The 25134-nt window shown below is 40.3% G+C and overlaps 1 protein-coding gene across 4 annotated transcripts in view; it reads left to right on the top strand.

The window, feature by feature from the left end:
- The first annotated feature begins 8609 nt into the window (after positions 1-8609).
- lyst (lysosomal trafficking regulator) overlaps positions 8610-25134 on the top strand; it is a 364467-nt gene continuing 347942 nt past the window's right edge. For all 4 annotated transcript variants that reach the window (XM_041187582.1, XM_041187584.1, XM_041187583.1 and 1 more), the window contains exon 1: positions 8610-8944. In XM_041187582.1, coding sequence (XP_041043516.1) covers positions 8852-8944 — 93 coding nt within the window. In that variant the 5' untranslated portion in view covers positions 8610-8851. The remainder of the gene's footprint in view (positions 8945-25134) is intronic.

The raw sequence follows: 25134 nt of genomic DNA on the forward strand, positions 1-25134 counted from the left end.
GGAAGAGTCTCTTCTTTAAGACAGTCATTGATATCTATTCCTTTGATAAAACTTTCAGGCACCTGGCCTAATATCTCCTCATGTGACTCGGTGTCAACTCTGAAGCGCCTTGGGACATTTTATTGTGTTAAAGGCCTTACAAAAATTCAAGTTGTTGATTTTAGTGATGTTCCTTTGCGTGTTTTAATAGTTAACATGTTGTCGCCTGTAATATCCTCTTCGCATTGTCATCCTTACATTCCATACAATTCCTTTAATTAGATCTCTTAATTTTACTGTGTTGTAATCTTTTTAACTGGAATGATTGGTACCTGGCTAGGCTCACGTTGTGCAAGTTTGAAGATTGTAGTTTTAATCAAAGCATTGTTGAAGGCTCTTAAGAAAGGGAAAGAGGTTAAGAGTACAAAAAATATAGAGAGAGAAAATGGATTCCAGCAGTGGATCATCTATGTGACGTGCTGCATTGGTGAGGCCATAGTTAGGAGATGTGAGTCATACTTGGATTGGGAATGGGAGATATTTTCACCCACAGACCCTGACTGTTTCAAGATAGTTAGAAAATATAGCATCTCAATGTAATGCCTTTCCTCTATTCTATAACAGGCAAATTCAGGACCTTATAACTACTTTCTCTCAAAACTCCCATTACATTGCTACGTTTGGACAGAGTTCTGGATGCAGTTGGATAAAACAAGAGCTATTTACTGAGACACTGAAAGCTGACTGTCAACTAGTACTCCAAACCAAGGAGTGATCCTTGAGTTTTTGACATCATTGCTTCCCTGAATTGGGAGGTAAAAGGTTTGAGCCCACTCCAGGCAGTCCTGGTGAGCGGAGACTAGAAGACAGTCTCTAAATACAAGTTTGAAATCCAGGGGAAGGAGTCAAATCCAGACAATGTTACCATTGAGGCGGGTGGGGAGCATTACTGCCTCCGAGTCAAGACAGTTGTGTTCAACCCCTATTCCAGATACTTCTGGAGATTAGAGCTATGGCTCTGAATACTGGGTTGATGCCTCTGATTGTCTGATTGTCTACCCCACTCCATCGTAAAATAAATGGGTAGAATCTTTAGCCTTAGTTACATGATCTTATTGAATGGCGGAGCAGGCTTGAAGGACCGAATGGTTTACTCTTTCTCCTCATTCATATGTTCATATGTATTCCCCAACTAAGAGAAGGTCCTCTGAAAATGAAAAACTATGAGGAAGGCACTAGGAAACCAACTTAGCTCCTCTTTCCAAGCGAGTGGCTCAAGAATCTCGGATGTTTAACTATTAGGAGCTGTACTAGGCTAGAAAACACAGACAGAGACTCCAGGTTATAAACTGCACTGGAATCAGACTTACTGATGCTGTAGGATGAGTTTGGAGAGGAGGTTTCACTTCATTGCAAAACTCAGCTTATGGTGTAATAGGTGATTCCACTCCCTTTCAGACTTCAACCCACTCTTATTTCCTTATACCCCAATAATTTGTCAACACTACTGTGCCCATTGGGCTTCTGAATTTTTCTGTATAGCTCCTTATGAGCCACTAATAATCTGTTCCACACATTTTTCTTCCATCCTGGTTCACTGCTGCATTGAAATCAAGATTCACTACACAACCTGGTACTTAAATTCACGAATGTAACCAGGACTTGGGACAGTCCTAAAAGTTCCTGTTAAAGTTTGGCCTTTCACCCAACTTCTTCACTCCTGTAAATGACCAAAGGGCAGTTTCTACAAGTAGACCAAGTATTGTATCAACTGACGCCTACTCGACACCTCATCATTTTATTAGCATTTTATAGCCTTCTAGACTCACCATTGAGTTCAATAATTTAAGATTATTGAGTTGAAGTGACAGTGACTGCCCTTGACATCAAGGCCACATTTGACCGAGTGTGGCATCAAGCTGGCCTAGCAAAACTGGAGTCAATGGGAATCAGAGGAAAACTCTCCACTGGTTGGAGTCATACTTAGCACAAAGGAACATGGTTGTGGAGTCAGTCAAATCAGTTCCAGGAAATCATTGCCTGAGTTCCTTACGTCCATAAGTCCGAGGCCCAACCATCTTCAGCTCCTTCGTCAATGACCTGCCTTCTACCATATGGTTGGAAATGAGGATTTTGCTGATGATTGCACAATGTTCAACACCAGTTGCAACTCCTCAGATACTGAAGCAATGTGTTTCCATATGCAGCAAGACCTGGACAACATTCAGACTTGGGCTGACAAGTGGCGAATAATATTCATGCCATACATGTGCCGGGCAATGACAATCTCCAGCAAGAGAAAATCTAACCATCACCCCTTGACATACAATGGAATTATCATCACTGAATCCCCCACTATCAACATTCTGGGGGTTACCATTGACAGGAAACTGAACTGGACTAGCCACATAAATATTGTGGCTACAAGAGCAGGTCAGTGGCTGGGAATCCTGACAAGTAACTCATCTCCTGACTCCCCAAAGCCTGTCCACCACCTACAAGGCACAAATCAGGAGTGTGATGAATACTCTCCACTTGTCTGGACGTGTGCAGCTCCACAACACTTGACACCATCCAGAATAAAGCAGCCCGCTTGATTGGCACCCCTTCCACCACTTAAACACTTACTCCCTCCAACACTGATGCACAGTGCCAGCAGTGTGTACCATCTACGAGATGCACTGCAGCAACTCACCAAGGCTCCTTAGATAGCATCTTCCAAACCCATGACCTCCAACACCTCGGAGGACAAGGTCAACACCTGGGAGCACCACCACTTGCTTGTTCCCTTCCAAGCTACACACCATCCTGACTTGGAACTATATCACTGTTCCATCAGTGTAGTTGGATCAAAATACTGGAACACCCTCCCTAACAGCACTGTGGGTGTACCGACACTACATGGTCTGCAACGGTTCAAGGTGGTGATAAGAGCAATTAGGGATGGGGATAAATGCTGGCCACATCCCATGAACGAATAAATAAAATGTATAACTTCTGCCCTTTTTTCTTGCGCATCAGCTGCTGGTAATGACTCTGCTGTAATCATGTATACCTCCTCTGGACCCAACTTTTGATTCTTTACTTGTTCCAATGATCCCCATCATTTGCTTTGCTTATCATTCCTTTGTTATTTAATCACTTCACCCTCCAACTTATCTTCACTGACACCCACAGCTACCTTGACTACACTTCCTCCCACCCTGCTTCCTGTAAGGATTCTGTTCCAATCACCCAGTTTCTTCAACTCTGTTGCATCTGTTTGGATGATGCAATCTTCTATATTAGCCCTACCAATATGTCTTCCTTTTACCTTAATTACCTCTCGTTAACGCAACCCCCCTCCAACATAGTTGGCAGGTTTCACGACTGTTCCTTTTCTAATTCCCACATTTCTATTCTCATCCTTTCACCTAGCTCCCAAAACCAGAATAGGTTCTCCTTGTGCTCACCTTCCACCCCATCAGTCTGCACATTCAATTATCACCTTCTTCATTTCTGCCACCTCCAATATGATGGCACAAACAAATGCATCTCCCCTTTTCAGCATTGGGATGGGACTTTTCCCTCCATGACTCTCTGGACCACTCCTCCGTCAACCCCAATACTCCCTCCCTTTTCCACAGCTCTTTCCCATGCAAGTGCAGGAGATGCAACCTCTTCCTTTGTATGCCCTCCCTTCCTACCACCTTGGGCCCCAAACACTCCTTCCACGTGAAATGGAGATTTATTTGAATTCTTTAAATTTAGTATATTCTATTCACTGCTCATGATATAGTCTTCTCCATAGTGGGCAGGCCAAACAGAGACTGGGTGACCACTTTGTGGAATGCTTCCATTAACTGAGCAATTGTGACCCTGAGCTTCTGTTTGCCAGTCATTTTAATTCTTGGCCCACTGATCTCTTTGCCCTCAGTCTCCCACACTGTTCCCATGAAGTTTGAGGAACAGAACCTCATCATTTAATTAGGTACTTTTTTACCACCTTTTTGCCTCAACATTTATTTTAGATCATAACCTCTGCCCCATTTATTTGGATGGCAGCTAATGGTGATGACACTGCTATTCCCTTAACACCTCTCCCAGACTCATCTTTTATTTCCTCACTTGTCCCACTACCATCTCCTTTTGCTTTGCACCATCATCCCTTTTATCATTTAATCTCTCTTGATTTACAACCTATCATAGACATCTAATTTTGTTCTTTCTCCCCATCTCCCCTTTCCTACTTCTGTTTTCATTGAATGGCAGAGCAGACTCGATGGGCTGAATGGCCTGCTTCTGCTCCTATGTCTTATGGTCTTATGGTCTCTGTACTGGTTTAAAACCTGTTACATCTGTTTCCAGTTTGGATGAAAGACCATTAACCTGAAATGTTAGCTCTGTTTCTCCCTCCACGGATACCTGCCTGACCTGATGAGTATTTCCAGCACATTATGTTTTAATTTCTGATGCCCACAGTATTTTGCTTTTGCACTTTTCCTGCTCTTACTTCCCCTGACTCCGTACTTGTGTAGAAGCTGTGAAATCTCTAGCATCTTCTAGTTCTGATGAAAGACCATCAACCTGAAAAGTTATCTCTGTTTCTACACAGATGCTGCCAGACCTCTTGAGCATCTTCTGCCTTTGTCTTTATTCTAAGCCTTGTATGAGTTCATGTCATCAGTTCCAGAAATTTATTCCATGATAAACTATGCGCTGGAGAGTGGATAGGGATGCATACCACAATCTGTTATCTCACACCTTTGTGTATGAGCTAAAAGTATTGTCCATGTTTATTTATGGAGAATGGAATGTATAGAAGCAAAAAGAGAAAGATAAAGAAAGATTAAAAAAATACAAATCACTACCTTCAGTTATCTGGTCATTATCTCATTACAGTTTGTGGGAACTTGCTGTGTGCAAATTGGCTGTTGCATTTTCTACATTACAACAGTGACCACACTTCAAAATTTCTTCATTGGCAGCAAGTGCTTTGAGATATCATGAGGTCCTGGAAGGCACTAGAACAAGTTCTTCCTTTAATTCGGTTACATTCCAGACTGACATTTTGATCTCCACCTTGCTGTTGCTTTGCCTGATTTTTAAATGCTTGGTCCATCTTTGTTTCAACATGCCCTGGGATTAATTATTTGATCTTAAAAAAAAATCCATGTTGTGAAAACCCACTCATCTGGCTGGCATCCCCTTTGAGATTTCAAACTCTGCGTTTGATTGCTAGTTCCTTCCATTGATAACATTAGATATTTAATATAATGAATTATTTTCCACTTTTCAAGAATAAAATAATGAAATAGTAGGAGGTTTTAATGCACACACCGGGTATACTATTTTATTCAGTGCTACATTCCGAGATATGTTACCCTGCTCCTTCCTACTTTTGTAACCTCCTCCAGTCCTTCAACTCTTCGGGCCCTCTGTGTTCATCCAACAGTGGCTTCTTGCCCCATTCCATTCCTTCAATCGCTTTGACCCGAAACTCTGGAATTCCCTTCCCTAATCCATTCTCTTTTCTTTTCTTCTCTTCTCTTTTAAGGCACTCCTTTAAAACCTACACCTTTGGCCAAGCTAGTGCTCAACAAATGTCTCCAACCTGGTGTCAGTTGTTATCTGATAATTCTCCTGTGAAATGCTTTGGGATGATTTACTACGTTAAAAGTGCTGCATAAAGGCAAAATGTTGCTGTTTTGAGCTCTGCAATACAAACAGAGATCTTACTGATATTTTCAAACAATACAAAACTGTTGGTAGGACAAAATAAATATTGGGTATAAATTTTACAAAATGTAATACTGTCAGGTGAGAAGTGTTGCTGTTTGTAGCAGTTAATAAAATTAGTAAAATACATACAGTTCAAATTTGACATTCCATAAAGTTCAATTTGTATTTATACAGTATGTGACACTGAGGTTCTTTACAATTACAGGCTATTTTTATATTTCATATCAAGCATTTTCTGGTGCATACAACCCGAGGGGTTTTACAGGGCTACCAGCCCCTCCTGTACCATGCTGGGAGGACCCTGCACTGTGGTTTTCCCCCCATTGAGCCTTTGTAGTGCCTGCCCAAACTTCAGTACATCCCTCTGCATGCAGTCCTGGAGCTTGGAATGTATAAGTCTGAAAAATAGTCATCCATGGAGAGCTTTTTGCCCTGGAAGACCAGTAATTTTGGGCAAGTCAAAGAGTGTCTTTCACCAAGTTGATGGCCCTCCAGCAGCAGTTGACATTTGTCTTGTTGTGCATCCCTGGGAACAACCTGTAGAGCACAGAATGCTGCTAGATGCAGATGCTTGAGATGAACCTCGACAAAAGTCATTGCATCTCTTTCCAGACTTACTTTGTAAAGGTACATTCTAGGAGGTGGGTGATGCTCTCTTCCTGCTGCAGCCGTCTCAAGGGCAGCATGTGGAGTTTGTGAGACATCAGATATGTAGGAAGGATCTGATGGGGAGGGCCTTTTTCACTACCAGCCAATCCACACTTTTGTTTGATGAGGCTTTCTGCCAAATGACTTTGATGGTCAGCTCAGGGAACCATGCAACAGGATCCACCATCTCTTTTCCATAGAAAATGTAACACCCTTTTCCTCAAGGGCATTACGTGCGGACTGCTGCCTGATAGACTTGTGGTCAAAAATGTTTCTAAATGTTTCCACGAGGACTGATGATATGGCATGGTTCAACTGTAATGTTCCAAAGCAATATGGCCAGACTCATCCATTCCAAAACTGGGGACAGATAGAACCTCATCATGCAATGACACTGTGTACTGAGAGTCTATGTACAGCCTGATGCATCCATATATAAAGGAGGCCATCAGATAAGGATGAAGTTGGGTATGTTTTTCCCAATATTTCTAGAGATTTGCACATGATGTGCTGCAGACATAGTCCATTTTCGATCTCCAGATAAAGTGCAAGATGGCCCAGAAGCAGGGTATAGGCTGGACCTGTGCCACATACAGCAACATCAAGAGCACCTTTCATCTAATGACCAGGTTCTTACCAGGAATGGAGAGGGAGTATTACTCCCACATGCCCAGTTTTTGTTTCATCTTGGCTATACACTCCTCCCAGTTCTTGGCATTTGCCCCAGCTCCTTCGAATTATATTTCCAGCACCTTCAGATAGTCTGACTTGACGGTGAAGATGACAAAGTTTCAGTCAGTCCAGTTCCCAAAGAACATGATCTCGCTCTTGCTGCCATTTACTTTGGCTTCCGAGGCCAGTTCTAATTGGTCACAGATGCTTATCAGTTGGCAAGCCGACAGCAGTTCCATGCAGAGGGTGGTGATGGCATGTAGGCTTTGATAAAAACGTTCAATACAACATACAAACAAGAGAGAAGAGAAGAGACAGCCTTGCCTGTCTCCATATTTGATCGGAAAACTTTTCGATTCCCACCCATTGATTGAAATTGCACTACAGATGATTGTGTAGAGCAGTTGGATCCAGTTGAGGATTCCCTCCCTAAACCCTATTTTGACGAGCACGTCCATCATGCAGAAATACAATATTTTGTCAAAGGCCTTCTCTTGGTCCAAGCTAATGAAGCAGCCATTTAGCCTCCTGTTTGATGTGAGAACAATTGTATCCCTGAGTGGCACAAGACTGTCAGTAACCTTCCTGCCGGATACAGTGCAATTCTAGTTGAGGTGGATCACCAACCGCACAGCAGGCTTGATCTGATTGGCAATGACTTGGGACAGAATTTTGTGGTCCACGTTAACCAATGTATTGGAATGCCAATTTCTGATGATCTCCCTTTCCCCCTTCCGCTTGTAGATGGGGCTGATGATGCCCTTCTTCATGGATTCTGACATGCTGTTGACCAGACGCATATCCTTGGACATTCCCAGCAGGCCTGGACCAATCCAATCCCATGGAGTTGAATACAACTTGGTTGGTAAACTGACACTTAAGGGGGTTTTACTGGGCTCAAAGTGACCTGATAGCCTTTGTCAGCTCATCCAGAGTTAGCAGTTTGTCTGGAACTTACATACTACTGGAGATGCAAAAGAGAATTGGAGGATTGTAGGGCTGAGGAACACATACTTCGCCATATTTTAAAAAAATGTTCTAAAAGTAATGTTATGGTTTTATCAACATCACCAGTGCGCAGATAACTGGAGGAAGTTGATAAGTGCATGATAAACACCAGTTCAGAATAACCAGCATACATGGGGTTAGAGGTTGGAGGGTGTTATGTAATTGCTGCAGACCGTTGGAAAGTGTTGACATGAAACAAATTAATTCACAAAGCTAGCACAACCCACAGTGAAGTGTTTAAGATAAATTTGAAACCTCTTTTATTTTATGTTAACAGTTATGAAATGCATTATTTTGTAATGCAACTTTTGTGGCACTTGAGAAAATTGGAACGGGTATCTGGTGAGAACTGATCTATGATAAGAGTTAGTTTGAAGCAATGCAAAAGCTGCCCTTGCCCAAGTTCAGCTCCCGCTTTGCAGGCGAGAATCCACCGACCGGCCAAATTTGATTGACAGCCGCAGGGTTCCAATGGTTCGCGCGGCTGAGGGTTGACACTCGGAAGCGGGTGCGCGCCCGTTCCCTCCTCCAGCGACGCGACATACGTGATTGCGTCAAGGCGGAACAGAGCGCGAGCTGGAGCTGAGGAGAGGCCACGAGCACGGGAGCGGCTTAACGGCCGGATCGCGAGTCCGGCCCGGCTGTGGGACTGAGTGAAGTGGAGGCAGTCGCTGCCACCGGCGGAGCTCAGCCCCAGGGAATGCACTGAGGAGCAGCCATCATTCCTGGGACACCAAGCTGTGACCTCGACCGGTATTGCGGACTGTCCGGTGCACCGAACGTCAACACACGCCAAACTTTGCCGCAGGGAGGGACAGTGTCAATGCTAGCCATGCCCAAGTCCCCGAGCGCTAACCTGAACTTCAGCCTCAGCCACGCGTGGGAGAGATACCGGCAGTCGGAGCAGCAAGAACAGGTGAGCTGGAGGGAGGCGAGCCTGGCACCGGCTGAGGGGGGTGAGCCTGGCACTGGCCGAGGGCAGCGAGCCAGGCACCGGCCGAGGGAGGGTAATGAGCTGGCCTGGCAGGTCAGAGTGTGGGCATTGGCTGAGGGACCCAGACTCTGGAGAGAAGGTGGCCTGGCAAAGGATGCAGAGTGAGAGAGAATGGCATGGGGAGGGTGATGGGCACAGGAAGGTTGCCCCTGTGCACGGGGGCGGTGGGGGGGGGGGTCGCTGATCAGCACCAAGCACGTTGGTTTTGGGAAGATGTGAGAGTGATGCATTTTGGCATGTAGGATGGTGGGAAATATCTACATTGGTACTGAGAGATGGCAAGAGTCAGAGAGACTGGTGGGATGGGATGATAGCTCTCTCCCCTCTGAGCCAGAATGGGTTTCATCCAATCCATAAATTTGAGCTCATAATCTAGGCAGACAACCTGTACAGCAGTGAGTGCTGCACTGTTGGAGATGCTATCTGTCGGATGAGATAAATCAAGGCTTCACCTCTTTCAGATGAGGGCCAAAAAAAATCCTATGTCATTCTTTTGTGGAAGAGCAGGGCAGATCTCCTTCTGGAATGTTATGTGCACATTGGTTGCTGTGTTTCGCTATATTACAACACTGATAAAGATTACGTTTCAAAAAATACTCTGCTTTGGGATGTTCTGAGTATGAGAAGAGACTGGCCGCGAACATAAAAGGGAATCCAAAAATCTTTGATAGGTATATGAATAATAAAAAGGTGGTTAAAGGAAGAGTGGGGTTGATTAGGCACCAAAAGGAGGATTTACACGTGGAGGCGGATCATGGTGAAAGAGGAAATGGTTCGGGCACTTAAGGGTTTAAGTTTGATGAGGAGGTATTAGATAGGCTGGCTGTTCTTAAATTTGATAAGGTGCCAGGACTAGATGAGATGCATCCAAAGATACTGAAGGAAGTGAGTGTCGAAATTGCAGATGCACTGGTCATAATTTTTCAATCTTCTTTGGATACAGGGGTGGTGCCAGAGGACTAGAGAATTGAAAATATTACATCCTGTTCAAAAAAGGTTGTTAAGATAAGCTCAGCCACCACAGGCCCGTGAGTTTAACTTGGAGGTGGGGAAGCTTTTAGAAATGAAGATTCTGAATAGAATTAATAGTCACTTAGACAAACAGGGTTCATTTAGGAAAGCCAGCACAGACTTGTTAAGGGCAAATCATGTTTAACTAACTTGCTTGAGTATTTTAGTGAGAGAACAGAGATGGTTGATGAGGGTAACACTGTTGATAGTACATGAACTTCCAAAAGGCATTTGATAAAGTGTCACACAACAGACTTGTGAGCAACGTTCAAGCTCAGGGAATAAAAAGGACAGTAACGACATAGATATGAAATTGGTTGAGAAACAGGGAACAAAGAGTAGTGGTTAATGGATTTTTTTTGGACTGGAGGACGGGATATAATGTTGTGAAGGGGGGTGGTGAAGGTCTTGATGGAGTGCTGGAGGGGGGAGGGAACACCTGCAGAGGGCAGACTTTTGGGTGGCACCCCCATCCACCCCATGTGGAAAGGGGCCTTTTGAAGGAGGCGCTCCCACTCCTGCCTGCCTGCTGGGCTTCACCCCAACCCCATCCCTAAATATAGATCATTGTGAAATCTTAAATTTTATAGAAAGTAAAATATAGTTGGATTCTTTTGGATCTTATCCTGGTATTCTTAATTCATCTATGGTTTGCTTGAAAATATTTTCTCCTCAGTTGGTGTCAGCAAAGGAGATCTCTTAGTATTTCCATTCTGTATCATCAGGGTATATGCATTTGGCCTTTATACAGTGATATCCATTGCGCGCCTCCTCCTCTGCCATTCTCAGGAAGTATGAGAAGAAAAAAATGTGATGTGTCTGAAAATATGTCATACAGGTGATGGTGTTTGAAAGAGAGCCCATTGGCTGGGTAGCTTGGAGTCAACTGCTTTACTCTATTAATGAAGATATTGTTTCACAAAGGACTGTAAACAATATGTCATTTTACATAGTTAAAAAAAAAACACATTATGCAGCTGTTTACTTAAGGCATATCTATGGGCCAGCACTACAAGAGTGCTTAAATGCTATAATCTCTTTTAACTGCTTGAAAAGGTACTGTCAATGGATATAAAACTTCCATTCATTAAATCAACTTTCTCCTGATGTCATCTTATTTTTGTGAAAATGGTGTGTCATCAAATTAGTGACAAACACCTTAAAGAAATAACATTCCACTAGTCAGGACTCGATCTGAATTGAAAAGTAAGGAGTGGTGCACAACGCAAATATACATGTCCCTCTTGTCTACTTAAACGGTTTTCTGAAAAAACATTTCAAGTAAATAAGGTGGCAGAACAACATTTCACTGCTGCTGATTTTCAAATGCAGTTTATAGAGGAGATTTAACGAAACTGCTCCAAATAAGATTATTTTACAAATTTGAATTTCGTTGTGTGGAAATGGTGTTCATCCTATTTCAATAATACAAAGATTATTCTGGGCTTTTCTCTTTCAAACCCCTTTTCATTCTCATGTGACTCTCTATAAGGCTTGGATGATCAAGTATGTAGAATTGTAGCACTCCATAATCAAGCAGCAGGCGATGCACTTTAATTTGATGGTTTGCATCATGTCTGTGTTTTCTTATGAGACATCATCCATCACTGGTTCTCTGCCTAATAGCTTATTATAGAATTGAGAACAACATCCCCACCCCTTTTCCCCATTCCAGACAAAAACAGGCAAATTTAAGAAATTGCCAGGCATGTGACCCAAACTTACAAAGTTGTGGCTAATTATCTTTGGTGTCATATTGAACACACGAGTTTCTGACCACATATCCAGGTCATCACTAAGGCCACCTATTTTCACCTCCGTAACATTGCCTAACTCTGGACCTGCTTCACTCATCTGCTGGCAAAGCCCAAATCATGCTTTTGTTATTTCCAGCCTTGACTATTCCAGTGCACTTCTGGCTGGCTTCCCATCTTCCATGCTCCTTAAAATTTAGGTAATCCAAAATTTTGCACGTGCCCTCATTCCAAGTCCCATTGACCCATCATTCTTGTGCACTCTAATCTACATTGGTTTCCAGTTAAACAGTGCTTCAGTTTTTAAATGCCCATTCTTGTTTTCAACACTGTCCATGGCCTTGCCTCTCACTAACTCTGTAATGTCCTCTAACCCCTTAGCCCTCTAAGATGCCTGATGCTTCTCTGATTGTGGCCTCTTGAGCATCTGTGATTTTAATTGCTCTACCATTGGCAACTTTAAACTACCAAAGCCTTAAACTCTGGAATTCCCTCCCTAAACATCTTTGCCTCTCAAGTTTCTTTCGTCCTTTATTATGCCGCTTAAAATCTAACTCTTTGACCAAGCTTTTGGTCATCAGTGCTCGTATCTCCCTATGTATTTTAAAAAATTCTTTCTTGGGATGTGGGCATCGCTGGTTAGGCCACACTTATTGCCAACCCATAATTGCGCTTGAGAAGGTGGTGGTGAGCCGCCCACCTTGAACCGCTGCACTTCATGTGGTGTAGGTACACCCATAATGCTGTTAGGAAGCGTTTTGACACAGCCGATGGTAAATGCTGAGCTCTTCAAATCCCAGAGGGAAATTTGAAACAGCTGTTACAACTATTCATCAATTTGTGTAAATTTTGAGATGTGTGCCTTGAATTCAGAAGTAATAAGACCACCAAGTCTTGTAGGTTTTCATAAAACTAGATTAACATTTATTAATAAGCGAAATTATTTTAAATACAAAGATCTACAAATTACTACTGTGATAACTTCTAAATTCCCCCAATCAATCTAACTCCCAGTTACACTTTCTTTAAGGCAACAGTAAGACACACAGATTTTAAAAGACTCAGGCAAAGAAACATGATACCCTGAACAAGTCGAATTCCAAGTGAGTTTTCTTAACTTCAGTTCTTTCAGGACAGCACCTTGAGGCATAGATGCTGAAAGCTTTTCACATTCTTGTAAGATCTTAAAAATGCCTTCCCTAACAAACTGCCTTCTCTCCTTTATACATACTTCCTTCTTTGAATGCAAATACCCATTGTTTCACCGTGTCTTTAGCCTTTATCTTCCTGATAATAAAACCCTCTCATAGCACTAAGTTTTACCAGTAATCTTTGGGGAAAAATAAACCCACTCTTTTAAACTTCACCTGGCTCGGTGACACGTTTCACTCAATCTTTTGAAAGCAATCTGGTCTGGTTTATTTAAAAGTGCTTATGTTCCCTTAACACCTATGTTTCTAAACTTCCCCATGTTTACCTAATTCATGTTTCAAACCTAACTTCTCTTTTCATATCAAAGCACCCAGACTAATTCAATTAACCTGACACACACACACACACACACACACACACACACACACACACACACACACACACACACAGACACATTCTAATATTACTCTATTTTCAATAATATTATGAGAATTATTATATCTTCCTGACAAGAAGGTAGTTCCAGGATTCTGACTCAGTGATAATGAAGGAATGGCGATAAAGTCCCAAGTCAGGATGATGTGTGGCTTGCAGGGGAACTTGCAATTGGTGGTGTTCCCATGCATCTGCTGCCCTTGTCCTTCTAGGTGGGAGTGGCCGTGGGCTTGGAACGCACTGCCGAAGGAATATTGATGAATTCCTGTAGTGCATCTTGTAGATGGTACACACTGCTGCTACTGTGCATCAGTGGTGGAGCGAGTGAATGTTGAAGGTGGCTGAAGGGGTGCCAATCAAGCAGGCTGCTTTATCCGGATGGTGTCAAGCTCCATGAGTGTTGTTAGAGCTGTTGGAGTTAGAAAACACAGTAAAGATAAGCTTGTTGGATTATTACCTGTTGATATTCCTTTCAAAGCTGCTTCCTCTTTCTATATCTCCTCTATCTAACTGTTTCACTCAGCTTGTTTCTATTTCAATTATTAAGAAACCTATTGGAAGCTAGTGACTTAGAATAAATTACTATGTGATGCTGGTGTTATGTTAGCAATGCTTGGCGTGGTTTATTCTCTGTAAATAATGAGTCTCTGATGGATCTTGCCTTCATGCTATGTAATTGAATAATGATCCAAAACTTTATTGATGTGAGTTAAAATTAATATTTTTATTGTTTTGGCTGGAATTACTAATACTGCAGAGTGACATTCATGGTACATTAGCAAAAATGTTTGGGAGTGAATATAAAAACTCTTGCCTTGAGTTTTTGTCTTAAAAGCAAAAATAGTGTAATCATTAAATAAAGAGCCATAAAATATAGTTCATTTTTAAAAGTAGCTTGGTTTTGCTGATGCATTTAGAATTCTATTGTTATACGTTTTAGTTTAATGAACCTAATAGACGTGCATACATCTGCGTACAGATCTAGCTAACAGAAATCTGCAGAACATTATGCAGTAGGCTGAATGCAAATTTTTGTGTTGTTATTATATATATAAGTGGCTGTACAGAATTGCTTTAGCACTAACTATTTTATTGCCAACAATAACTGTTACACTCTTTCTCTGACCTATGGCCTGGATGTGTAAAGCTGTGATCTCAGGACTGTAAGTGTTTGTTACTGCTTCAGTTTATTTTATTTGTCCAAGTAATTTCTATAATCTTAGATGGATTTTTTGATAATGTTGAAGCTACCAATGATCATAGTCACTATGGAATAAACCAGTGATTAACAGGAGCAAACTAGGCTCTCAGTTCACACATTATCCTTCACAGCCACTGGTGACCATACACAATTAGGAACTAAATAAAATTCCCTTTCTAGAATGAAGAATTATCAATAGACTACTCAAACCTATGTGAAAGTTTTGTCTAGTTACATGATATTCTGCATCCTTAGCTACAATGCAACTTGTACATTGCTCACCAACCTACCACTTCATCTCTACAGTTTAGCTCAACAAACCTGTGACAATCCAGATGTTGAACAATGGCCCAGATTTTGGAGTAAGTGACAAGTGAATGGCGTTCACTGCATGTTATCCTTCCAGCTCTCCAATAGCATCTTGTAGACTTTTTTTTTGAGTGGCAAGCTACGGTCATTGGGTGCCTGAAACAGAGCCGTGCCTTCTATAGGGGATCTGTGACCTGTGTGAACAGGTGACTGTTTCTCCTTAACCGATCAGATTGAAGAATCCGCACTGAGACAAGTAGAGTCTAAACCGGGAAATGTAAATTAGAATATTTAATTCAATGTAAATAATGTTCAGAAAGTGAAATAAAAAGGAAAGCAAGACTGGATTAAGAGAGAGAAGTAAGATAACAAAGAAAATATTAAAATGATTTTAATTTTTAATTTTTTGAGAATCTCCAACAATAATTAAAACCTGAAGGAATTAGAAACCACACTTGTAAAAGTTAATTTTCAACCTGTGAGATTAATGTTATTTTGAGTATTGAAATACCCATGTTTAAGCTTGGAGTGGAGTGCTAAAAACAATGACCATAAAATAAATAACAATAAAACCAATATTGAAAATGAGCAACAAAACTCTGAAATATATGGAAATATTGTGGAAGGGATCTATATACAGCCTTGCTTTGGAAAAGAAAGATTAGCAATGTCCACGTTAAACATGGATTGAAGTGCTGTTTGTTCCAATAGTTGGCCTTCCTGACTGACCGAAGTAAGTTAGGAATTTTCCACTTTATTATTTACCTGCAAGTCCATGAAACAACAGTTAGTGCAAGTAGTGAAAGCAGATTTTCCTTCACTATAAGATTGTGTGCAGTAGAGTTTCAAGGTTTGATATTCAGTTGTGTGCTGATCTGTGGATTAGTGAGAATCGCTATGTATGGCTTTGTTCCTGTTTGCAATCTGATAATTATGAAACATCTGAGAGATAGACTGTCTACACTTTTGATGGGACGAGGATCTCTGATGCAAAACAATCTATAAAAATAGAAGGGACAATAAAAATAAAAGGGACAATTAAAACAGGGCAAACGGAGCGCAGCTGAGCTAAGTGAGTGAAGACTTGGAGTTTGGTGAGAGGGGAGTACAGGGTAAGGAGTTGTTCGTTTCCACTTTCTATCTTTCTCACCCCATAGAAATTGGTTCTTGCTGTACTACAGGGAAAGGAGCTAGCTGTTTGGTGAGTATCCAGTAAGTGGTTAAGTTCTATTGTATCCCTAAATTAGTGCACACATTTGGTGGTAAAGTTAATAAAATGTATAAGAAAGCAACATAAATAAGTGATTAATATAAATAAGTATATATTTAAAGCACATTAAGGATGGCAGGACAGGTGAGGTGTCAGGGCTGCAGCATGTGGGAGCTCCTGGATAACATTGTGATCCAGGGCAAACACTTCTGCAATAAGTGTTTGTGGCTTAAGGAACTTCGGTTTAGAATCATTGAGCTGGAGGGTAAGCTGCAGACTCTGCGACACATCAGGGAGGGGGAAAGTTACCTGGATGCTTTATGACAGGAGACAATCACACCATTTAGGATAGGGTCTTCTGATTTGGTCAGTGACCAGGCACAGGAGGGTGTGAGTGAGACTGCAAGTGAGGCAGGTAAGAGGACCCAAAGGGCAGGAGTATGAGACCCTGCAGTTGTCCAATAGGTTTGAGGTTCTCTCAGCTTGTTTTAGATGAGAGTGGAGGCTGCAGGATGGATGAGCAAATTGACCATGGCACTATGGTACAGAAAGTCAGACAGGGGGGAGCAAAAAGGAACGTAGTGGTAGTAGGGGATAGTATAGTAAGGGGGATTGACACTGTTCTTTGTAGCAAAGATCGAGAATCCAGATGGCATTGTTGCCTGCCCAGTGCCATGGTTTGGGACATCTGCTCAGGGCTTGAGAGGAACTTGCATTGGGAGGGCGAGGATCCAATGGTCCTGGTCCACTGTAGGTACCAATGACATAGACAGGATGAGGAAGGAGGCTCTATGTAGTCAGTATGACGAGCTAGGCACCAAATTAAGAAGCAGAACCTTCTGGATTATTACCTGAGCCATGTGCAAATTGGCATAGGACAAATAAAATTAGAGAAATTAATGCATGATGTGGGAAAAGTGGGTTCTGGTTCGTGGGGCACTGGCAACAGTATTGGGGAAAGTAGGATCTGTACCATTGGGACAGTCTACAGCTGAACCATACTAGGGCAGGTGTCCTGGCGAGCTGCATAACTAGGAAAATAGAGAGAGTTTAATAGTGAATACTGAATAGTGGGGGCAAGGGATAAAATTTGGGAAGATGTGGTAAACCGAAGAGTAGAGACAGGGCAAGAGAGAAAGGTACTAAAATGGGAATTGATAAATAGACAGGAAGGGACAGAGAGTACAATTCTAAGAGTAAATCAGATAAGGCTAGTTGCTACAAAAATAATAAATCGACAAAACTAAAGGCTCTGTATCTAAATGCACGTAGCATTTGAAACAAAACAGATGAACTGATAGCTCAAGTAGAAATAAATAAGTACAACCTGATAGCCATGACAGAGACATGACAACAGGGTGACAGAGATTGTACCTGAATATTGAAGGGTATGTGACATTTGGGAAGGACAAGAAGTTAGGAAAAGAGAAGGGCACAAGAAGGGGTGGCTCTGTTAATTAATGATGGTATTAGCACATTAGAGAGGGATGACCTAAGTTCAGGAAACCAGGATGTAGAAGAGTTTAGGTTGAGATGAGGAAGGATAAAGGCAAGAAGTCACTTGTGAGAATGGTGTACAGGCCCCCTAATTGTAACTGCACAGTAGGACAGAGTATGAAAGAAGAGATAATGGGACGTTGCCATAAAGGTACAGCAATAATCATGGGGGATTTTAATCTACATGTAGACTGGAAAAAATTGATGGGCAAAGAAAGCGTAGACGAGGAACTCATAGAAAGTTTTGGGGATTGTTTCTTAGAACAGCACATTCTGGAGCCAACCAGAGAGCAGGCTATACTAGACCTGAGATAATTGATAACCTCACAGTGAAGGCACCCCTGGGTAGCAGTGATCACAATATGATTGAATTTTACATTAGTTTTGAGGGAGAAACAAGTGCGTCCAAGACTAGTATTTTAAACAAATAGGAAGAATTATGAGGGCCTGAAAACGGAGGTCGCTAAAATGAACTGGCAAATGAGGTTAAGGGATAGGTCAATAGAGGTTCAGTGGCAGTTATTTAAAGGGATATTTCAGAATACACAATAGATTCATTCCAATGGGAAAGAAACGTTCCAAGGGGAGGGCCCACCACCTGTGGTTAACAAAAAAAAGTTAGACAGTATCAAACTTAAAAAGCATATAATTATGCAAAGATGGATGGCAGGCCAGAAGATTGGAAAGAATATAAAGAACAGCAAAGGATGATAAAAAGATTAACAAGGAGGGAAAAATTAGAGTATGAGAGAAAGCTAGCTAGTAATATAAAAATGGATAGTAAGAGTTTCTGTAGATATTTTAGTAAGGAAAAAGTTAACAAAGTGAGCGTTGGTCCTATAGAAAGTGCATCTGGATGCATCCTAATGGAAAGTAGGGAGATGGCGGATGAATTAAACAGGTATTTTGCTTTGTTCTTCACTATAGAGGACACAAGCAACATCCCAGAAATAGGTGTAATCAACAAATGGAAGGGAGGGAGGAACTATGGGTGGGAGGAGGCAGTGGTATTAAGAAAATTGTTGGGGCTGCGGGCTGACAAACCCCCAGGTCTGGATGGACTTCGCCCTAAGGTCTTGAAAGAAGCAGCTAGTGAGATAGTTGATGTGTGGTTTTAATTTTCTAAAGTTCCCTAGATTTGGGGAAGGTTCCATTAGATTAGAAAATAGCAAATGTAACTCCTTCACTCAAAAAGGGAAGGAGACAGAAAGCAGGAAACTATAGGCCAGTTAGCCTAACACCTGTCATAGGGAAAATGTTAGCTATCATTAAAGATGTTATAGCAGGGCATTTAGAAAAATTCAGGGCAATCAGGAAGAGCCAACATAGTTTTGTCAAAGGGAAATTATATTCAACTAATTTATTGGAGTCTTTTGAAAGAGTCACGTGCTGTGGATAAAGGGGACCCGATGGATGTACTGTGTTTTGATTTTCAGAATGCATTTGAAAGGTGAAACATTAAAGGTTATTGCAGAAAATAAAAGCTCATGGTGTAGAGCGTAACATATTGGCACGGATAGAAGATTGGCTAGCTAACAGGAAGCAGAGAGTTGGCATAAATGGATCTTTTTCTGGTTGGCGGAAAGTAATGAGTGGTGTGCCACAGGGATCAGTACTGGGGCCTCAACGTTTTACAATTTAAGTTTTATAAATTACTTGGATGAAGGGACCGAAGGAATGGTTGCTAAATTTGCTGACAACACAAAGATGGGTAGGAAAGTGTGAAGAGGATGTAAGGAGACTACAAAGCGACATAGATAGGTCAAGTGAGCAAGCAAAGATCTGGCAAATGGAGTATAATGTGGGCAAACGTGAAATTGTCCATTTTGGCAGGAAGAATAAAAAAGCTTATGTAAATAGTGAGAGATTGCAGAGCTCTGAGATTCAGAGGGATCTTGGTGTCCTAGTGCATGAATCACAAAAGGTTAGTCGGCAGGAACAGCAGGTGATTAGGAAAGCTAATAGAATATTATCATTTATTGTGAGGGTAATTGATTTCAAAAGGTTATGCTTCAGTTGTACAGGGCATTGGTGAGACCACATCTGGAGTATTGTATACAGTACTAGTCACCTTATTTAAAGAAAGTTGTAAATGTGTTAGAAGCAGTTCAGAGAAGGTTTACTACACTAATACCAGGTATGGGCAGGTTGTCTTATGAGGAAAGGCTGGACAGGTTAGGCTTGTATTAGAAGAGTAAGAGGCGACTTGATTGAAACGTATAAGATCCTGAGGGGTCTTGACAGGGTGAATGTGGAGAGGATGTTTCTTCTTGTGGGAGAATTTAGAACTAGGAGCCACTTTTTTTTAAAAAAAAGGGGTTGCTCATTTAACACAGAGTTGAGGAGAAATTTTTTCTGAGTGTTGAGAGCCTTTGGAACTCTCTTCCTTAAAAGGTGGTAGAAGCAGAGCCTTTGAATATTTTTAAGGTAGAGGTAGATAGATTCTTAATTACCAAGGGGGTGAAAGGCTATCGGGGTAGGCAGGAATGTGGGACTGGGGTTCCATTCAGATTAGCCATGATCTTATTGAATGACGAAGCAGGCTCGAGGGACCGAGTGACCTACTCCTGCTCCTGATTTGTATGTTCGTAAAAATAAACCAAAACCTTGACAATCCTGGCCCCTTGCAGCCCTTAGCTCAAAGAAGCAATATATCCACTTGTTTAAATTTTAGAAGTTACTATTTTGCTTACATTGTGTTGGGTTATTGAAGCTGCAGTTTTTGATTTGAAGGTGCTTGGCATATGATACTTATTTTCTGTTGATTGTGAGTGAATTATTCAGCATGTATTATTTACAGAGTAATTCCACTGTCTCAGCTGTAAAATTATACATTGTATTTTATACACTGAACATGTGGTAAATAAAACGTGCGCATTGTGTTCTTTGGAGATGTTTTGCGTGTCTTACATAAATTGTCCGTTATATTTGCACCAGTGATGTGCTGCGCTTTTTGTTCTTAGTGATTTGACTTGTTGGTATTTCATTCTGAGACACTGCTGGCCTTTTTCCAATGTGGAAAACATTTTTATGTATAGTACATAAAACAATCGCAGTGAATTGCATATCTTAATTGGTCCTTCATTGGTTTCTTGCTTGCACGATGTGAGCAGTTTTTGCTATTTTTATTGATGATTCACCAGTTATTCAAGTATATGCCCAAATTTAACTCTGGATCATCCACTATCAATGTAATTCTGCAGAACAGTATTATCTGTCTCAATTTGATGTAGTTTTCTATTAATAAGGATAAAGCTGCCATTTAAAATGAGCAGAGTGGAGATTCTGAAATTGAATAGTTTGAGATTCTGCAGAGAACAATAGTTATATTAACACTTTTATTTCAAATCCTTGAGGTTTATGCAGCAAGACTTTCTCTATTTATTTTAAAACTTCCATCATGGCCAAGGTCCGAATTGAGGAAAGCTTTACCATCAATCATTTTTCCAAGTAAAATACAAAAATACAGAAAATGATAGAAGAGTAAAATAACATATTGACCGTTAGATTGGGGTCTTTATGTTTTCAGAATTCAAAGTTTAACAGTCAGTTGTGAAGAACATTTCTTTCATCCAATTTTGTTCTGTTATCACCTACTAAGAAGAATGTGAAAGCTAGTTGGATAATTTGATTTACATTCTTAGTTTGTTTCTTTCTCAAGCAAGGTAATGCCTAGCTTTTGCTGTTTAACCTCGGATGCCGTAGGGTGTAATTCAGAGACATTGGGCACAAACTCACTTCCCAATATCCCATGGTGCACTTTGTTCGAGAACTAATGAGCTTTTGGTTTGTGTAACATCTGGAGTGAAACCTCTCTGTTTATTTTGACCCTGTCCTGGTTTGAAGTGTTTTCTATCAGGTTATTTAATACAATTTATAGGACACAAAATAGAGGAAAAATGAAAAGCGTGTATTGCTGAATTCGAAGCCTGATATTAAATCTAATTTGGATAATTGCCATTATTTGCATCAAAATGATGTATCTAACAGTTTGGTTGTTTTCTGCATTATCCTTTTTACATTTATATGACAAAATCTGTAGTTGATTAATGGATGACTTCTCGATCTGCAGTGGCAGATTATTAAATCCCTTATTTAATGAAATTCATTGACATTTGCTTCAGGCACAAAATCTGGTCCACTTGAATAAAACCTTTGCAGTATTAAACCTTAGTATGTATTGTAACTAATATATCAGAAATGATTTCTAAGACTGTACCATAACTGCTTGATTCATGTTACTGACCCTGTCATGTTTTAAGTTTTTCATTGTTTCAACAGTTTTGAAACTAATATATGAAACTATTCAAATATATTTTATATTTTTTAATAATATTAAAAAGTAATGCATAATGATATAACATTGTGCCAAGTACTGTTGAGATTGCTTTAGAAAAATGTCCTGATATTTAAGCAGCTTTTAAGATGGATTAAAAAGCTCAAATGAATGCTCTGCTCAGATCAATGGATAACATGAGATTTCCTTAGACATTTAATTTGAAATAAAATATACAGTTGGTTCACTGCCGGATATTCTGTATTGTAACCTGCAGGAAAATTGTTGTAGTCATGAGACATAGCTGATAAAACATCATCCCTTGGAAATAAGTGAAATGTTCGTCATCTGTGATTTTGCAACTTAATTAGGAGTGACTCATGCAAATTGATATTAGGGCAGATGATTCATTCAAAATTGCACTTCTGTAAAGTATTGTGATAAATAACTGTTATTTCTAATAGCACCTCAAATATAGTAGAAAAAAAGTGAGATCATCAACTACTGAACATGGAATTAGCTTCAGTATAGTACCTTTTTAAAGATGTAAGTATTACTAAGTGTGATTGTCTCTTGGGTTTTGGTAGGGAATCGAGCAATGCTTTTACTGGAACAGTGAATGCCATGGATCTTATCAAGGTAATTGGTACAAATGCACCTAATTTAGTATGAGTCCGAATGAATATACATAGTAATATATAATTCCTGAAACATTCTTGATTAGTGATTGTGTATATTAACAGCCAACTATCTAACAGTTGCAAGTTTAATAATCTTCTGTCAGCATCCGTTCTGGATGTTTTTTGCCATATATCATTCCTTGGCTGGTTAGATGGGAAGGCAAGCAATCTGTAGTAATACCTGTGCTAGTGTTCTCTTTCCTGCTGCTCCCTTGGAGCTGCAAACAATTTGCTTATTCTATAATCTGGATTTTGCTCCTTTTCCTGAGAGCCTCCTAACATTTTAGAATTTAATTTGAGTCAGCTACTGGCACAAACCAACCCTCTACTCTTCCATGGGATGGTATATTAATTCACTAACATGCGATTGTAGTTTTTTTGCATTTTGAGTATAAATCAAATAATAAACTTCCTCTTTATAGAACTTCAAATTTTATGATCTATAATTAAATATTGTAAAAAGTTAAATTGGAAAATCCTTGTTTGAAAAAGTGTATTTTCTATAAATTTGCCCTTATTTTTGTTTATAAACTATAGGAAAAAGAGTGCTGATTAGTTGACAAGTTGGACTTTGATTGGCTGAGGCTGATTGAATCAAACAGCATGTTCTTTTGGTTGGTTGTAATAGGCAGAGTGTGGACTGTACTCAAGCAGCCCATGCTTGCAAAGTGCAAAGCAAAATGTCTACTGTTAGATGTCATTCTTCAATAGGGCAGCACTTACTGAGCAATCCTGAGTGCGCTAATAGCTACACTAACAGATAACTTAAGATAATCAGTCAAGCTTGTTACCTGGCTCATTTATGCTTGCTAAAAGAGACTTGCATTCATATGCAGGGACCCATTCTCTGCAAACGAAAAGGATATGTTCAAGCCTTGCATCTTTTTTGAATTACCTAGGTGCTTGGGGAGCCTTTGGTTCTCTGTTGCATTAGTCATGGCTACACGACAGCTGATCAGAGTTGACTTAGCAACCAATCAGCACCCTTTTCTCCACTAGTTTAAATTGCTGTTGATTGTTTGAAATTTGGCATTCTTGCATTTATCTTGATGAGTGTAAGATGAAAGGCTTCAACATGTCTCTCTTTTTAGCAATGTAAGTGTTTTAAATGGACAAATACTAAAACTCCAAATGGACCTGAGGAATGGTGAGTAATCTTCTGGTTTTAAAGGTAAAACTATAAAATCAATCACGATCATAGCAGTAAACTGCTTTGCCATGCGACATAGACCCCCCCATAATTTTCTAAGAATACATCCATCGATCTCATGAATATGGTAACAATTGGTCCCTGTAGTGTTAATGGGAAGGTAAGCACATTGTCTAGAATCATAGCTTGTTTGACATCTCATCGTCTTAAGACTCTGATAGGTTAAATTAGCCAATCAGAATAATTTAAAGGGCACATTTTAAATTATACATAAGGGAATAGAAATAGAGCTTAGATGGCTGTTCAGGTGAGATATCCAAGTAACCGCTTTAGATTTTAACTAAGTTCCTGAGATTTACCTTGAATCTGGGTTGCTATAGTTCTAAGTGTAGTGACAATCCTAATTATGCATTTCTTAAAATTCAAGGTATGATTAAAACAATTATATGCACATTTTGAACATAAGAAGAATTATGAAGAATTCTGTTGGTGATGTGTTTTTAAACAATAAAAATAAACAAGTAAATTACACAATTTGTGAAATTTTCCAGACAATCTGCACTGGACCATATAATGCACGCCACCATTATCCTGGTTATTAATCCATCTCTGGATAGAGAAGAGACTGTGTTCTAAAAATATGGTTCACGTCTGTCAGACGTGGAGATACTATGAGAACAGCAACTAAATTCTGACAAGGCTTGAGAGCCAGAATTACAGTTGAAACAGACTACAACAAGGAAAACAAATACAAGCTTCATAAACATTATCTAAGAACTGTTGCTGGCTTAGATTAAAGAAATAGAGAAGAACTCTTTAAAGAGGAGGAACTTTATTTGGATGAGCAGTTCATTTTAATAGCCAGTAGGTTTTGATTGCTGTGACACCATAAATAGTGCTTTTGAGATCAAATGGTTGAAACCAAAACGTGGGGAAGCCTCAGTCTTGCATTCCTTCACTTCAAATATTACACCTTACAAGTAACAAAGATGAAGATGACATTAGAAATTGGAGGCCTGCACATTGGTTATTTAGAATATTGGTTGCTTGTTCAGTGTAATAGGGCAGCATTATGAATGACCAAGTAGAGCCACACATTTTTCGGGAAAGACAAGAGCACAAATGAAAGTTAGAAAGTCAGAATTGATCTTGCCATTTTTAGAACACTTAAAGCTAGTAGTCTTATCTATTGCCATCAGTGGTCAGTTTATTACTGTATCTTTTGCCTGGAAAAGAGCCTTTTGTCACAATGGGTAACATCATTTCAATTATGAAGAAGGATAATGAGACCAAAGGGTAATTTTGTAACCAACTGAAGAGGTGTTTCACCTACGGGTACCAAATTGAGTCTTGGTAGCCTTCTATCTCATGAGATGATGGTTTGTGCCTCGGTGGTCAACTCCAAACTGAACACACTGGGTAACTTCAGCTGAGAGC

The sequence above is a fragment of the Carcharodon carcharias genome, chromosome 5 (genome assembly GCF_017639515.1).
Source record: "Carcharodon carcharias isolate sCarCar2 chromosome 5, sCarCar2.pri, whole genome shotgun sequence".
Classification (NCBI taxonomy): domain Eukaryota; kingdom Metazoa; phylum Chordata; class Chondrichthyes; order Lamniformes; family Lamnidae; genus Carcharodon; species Carcharodon carcharias.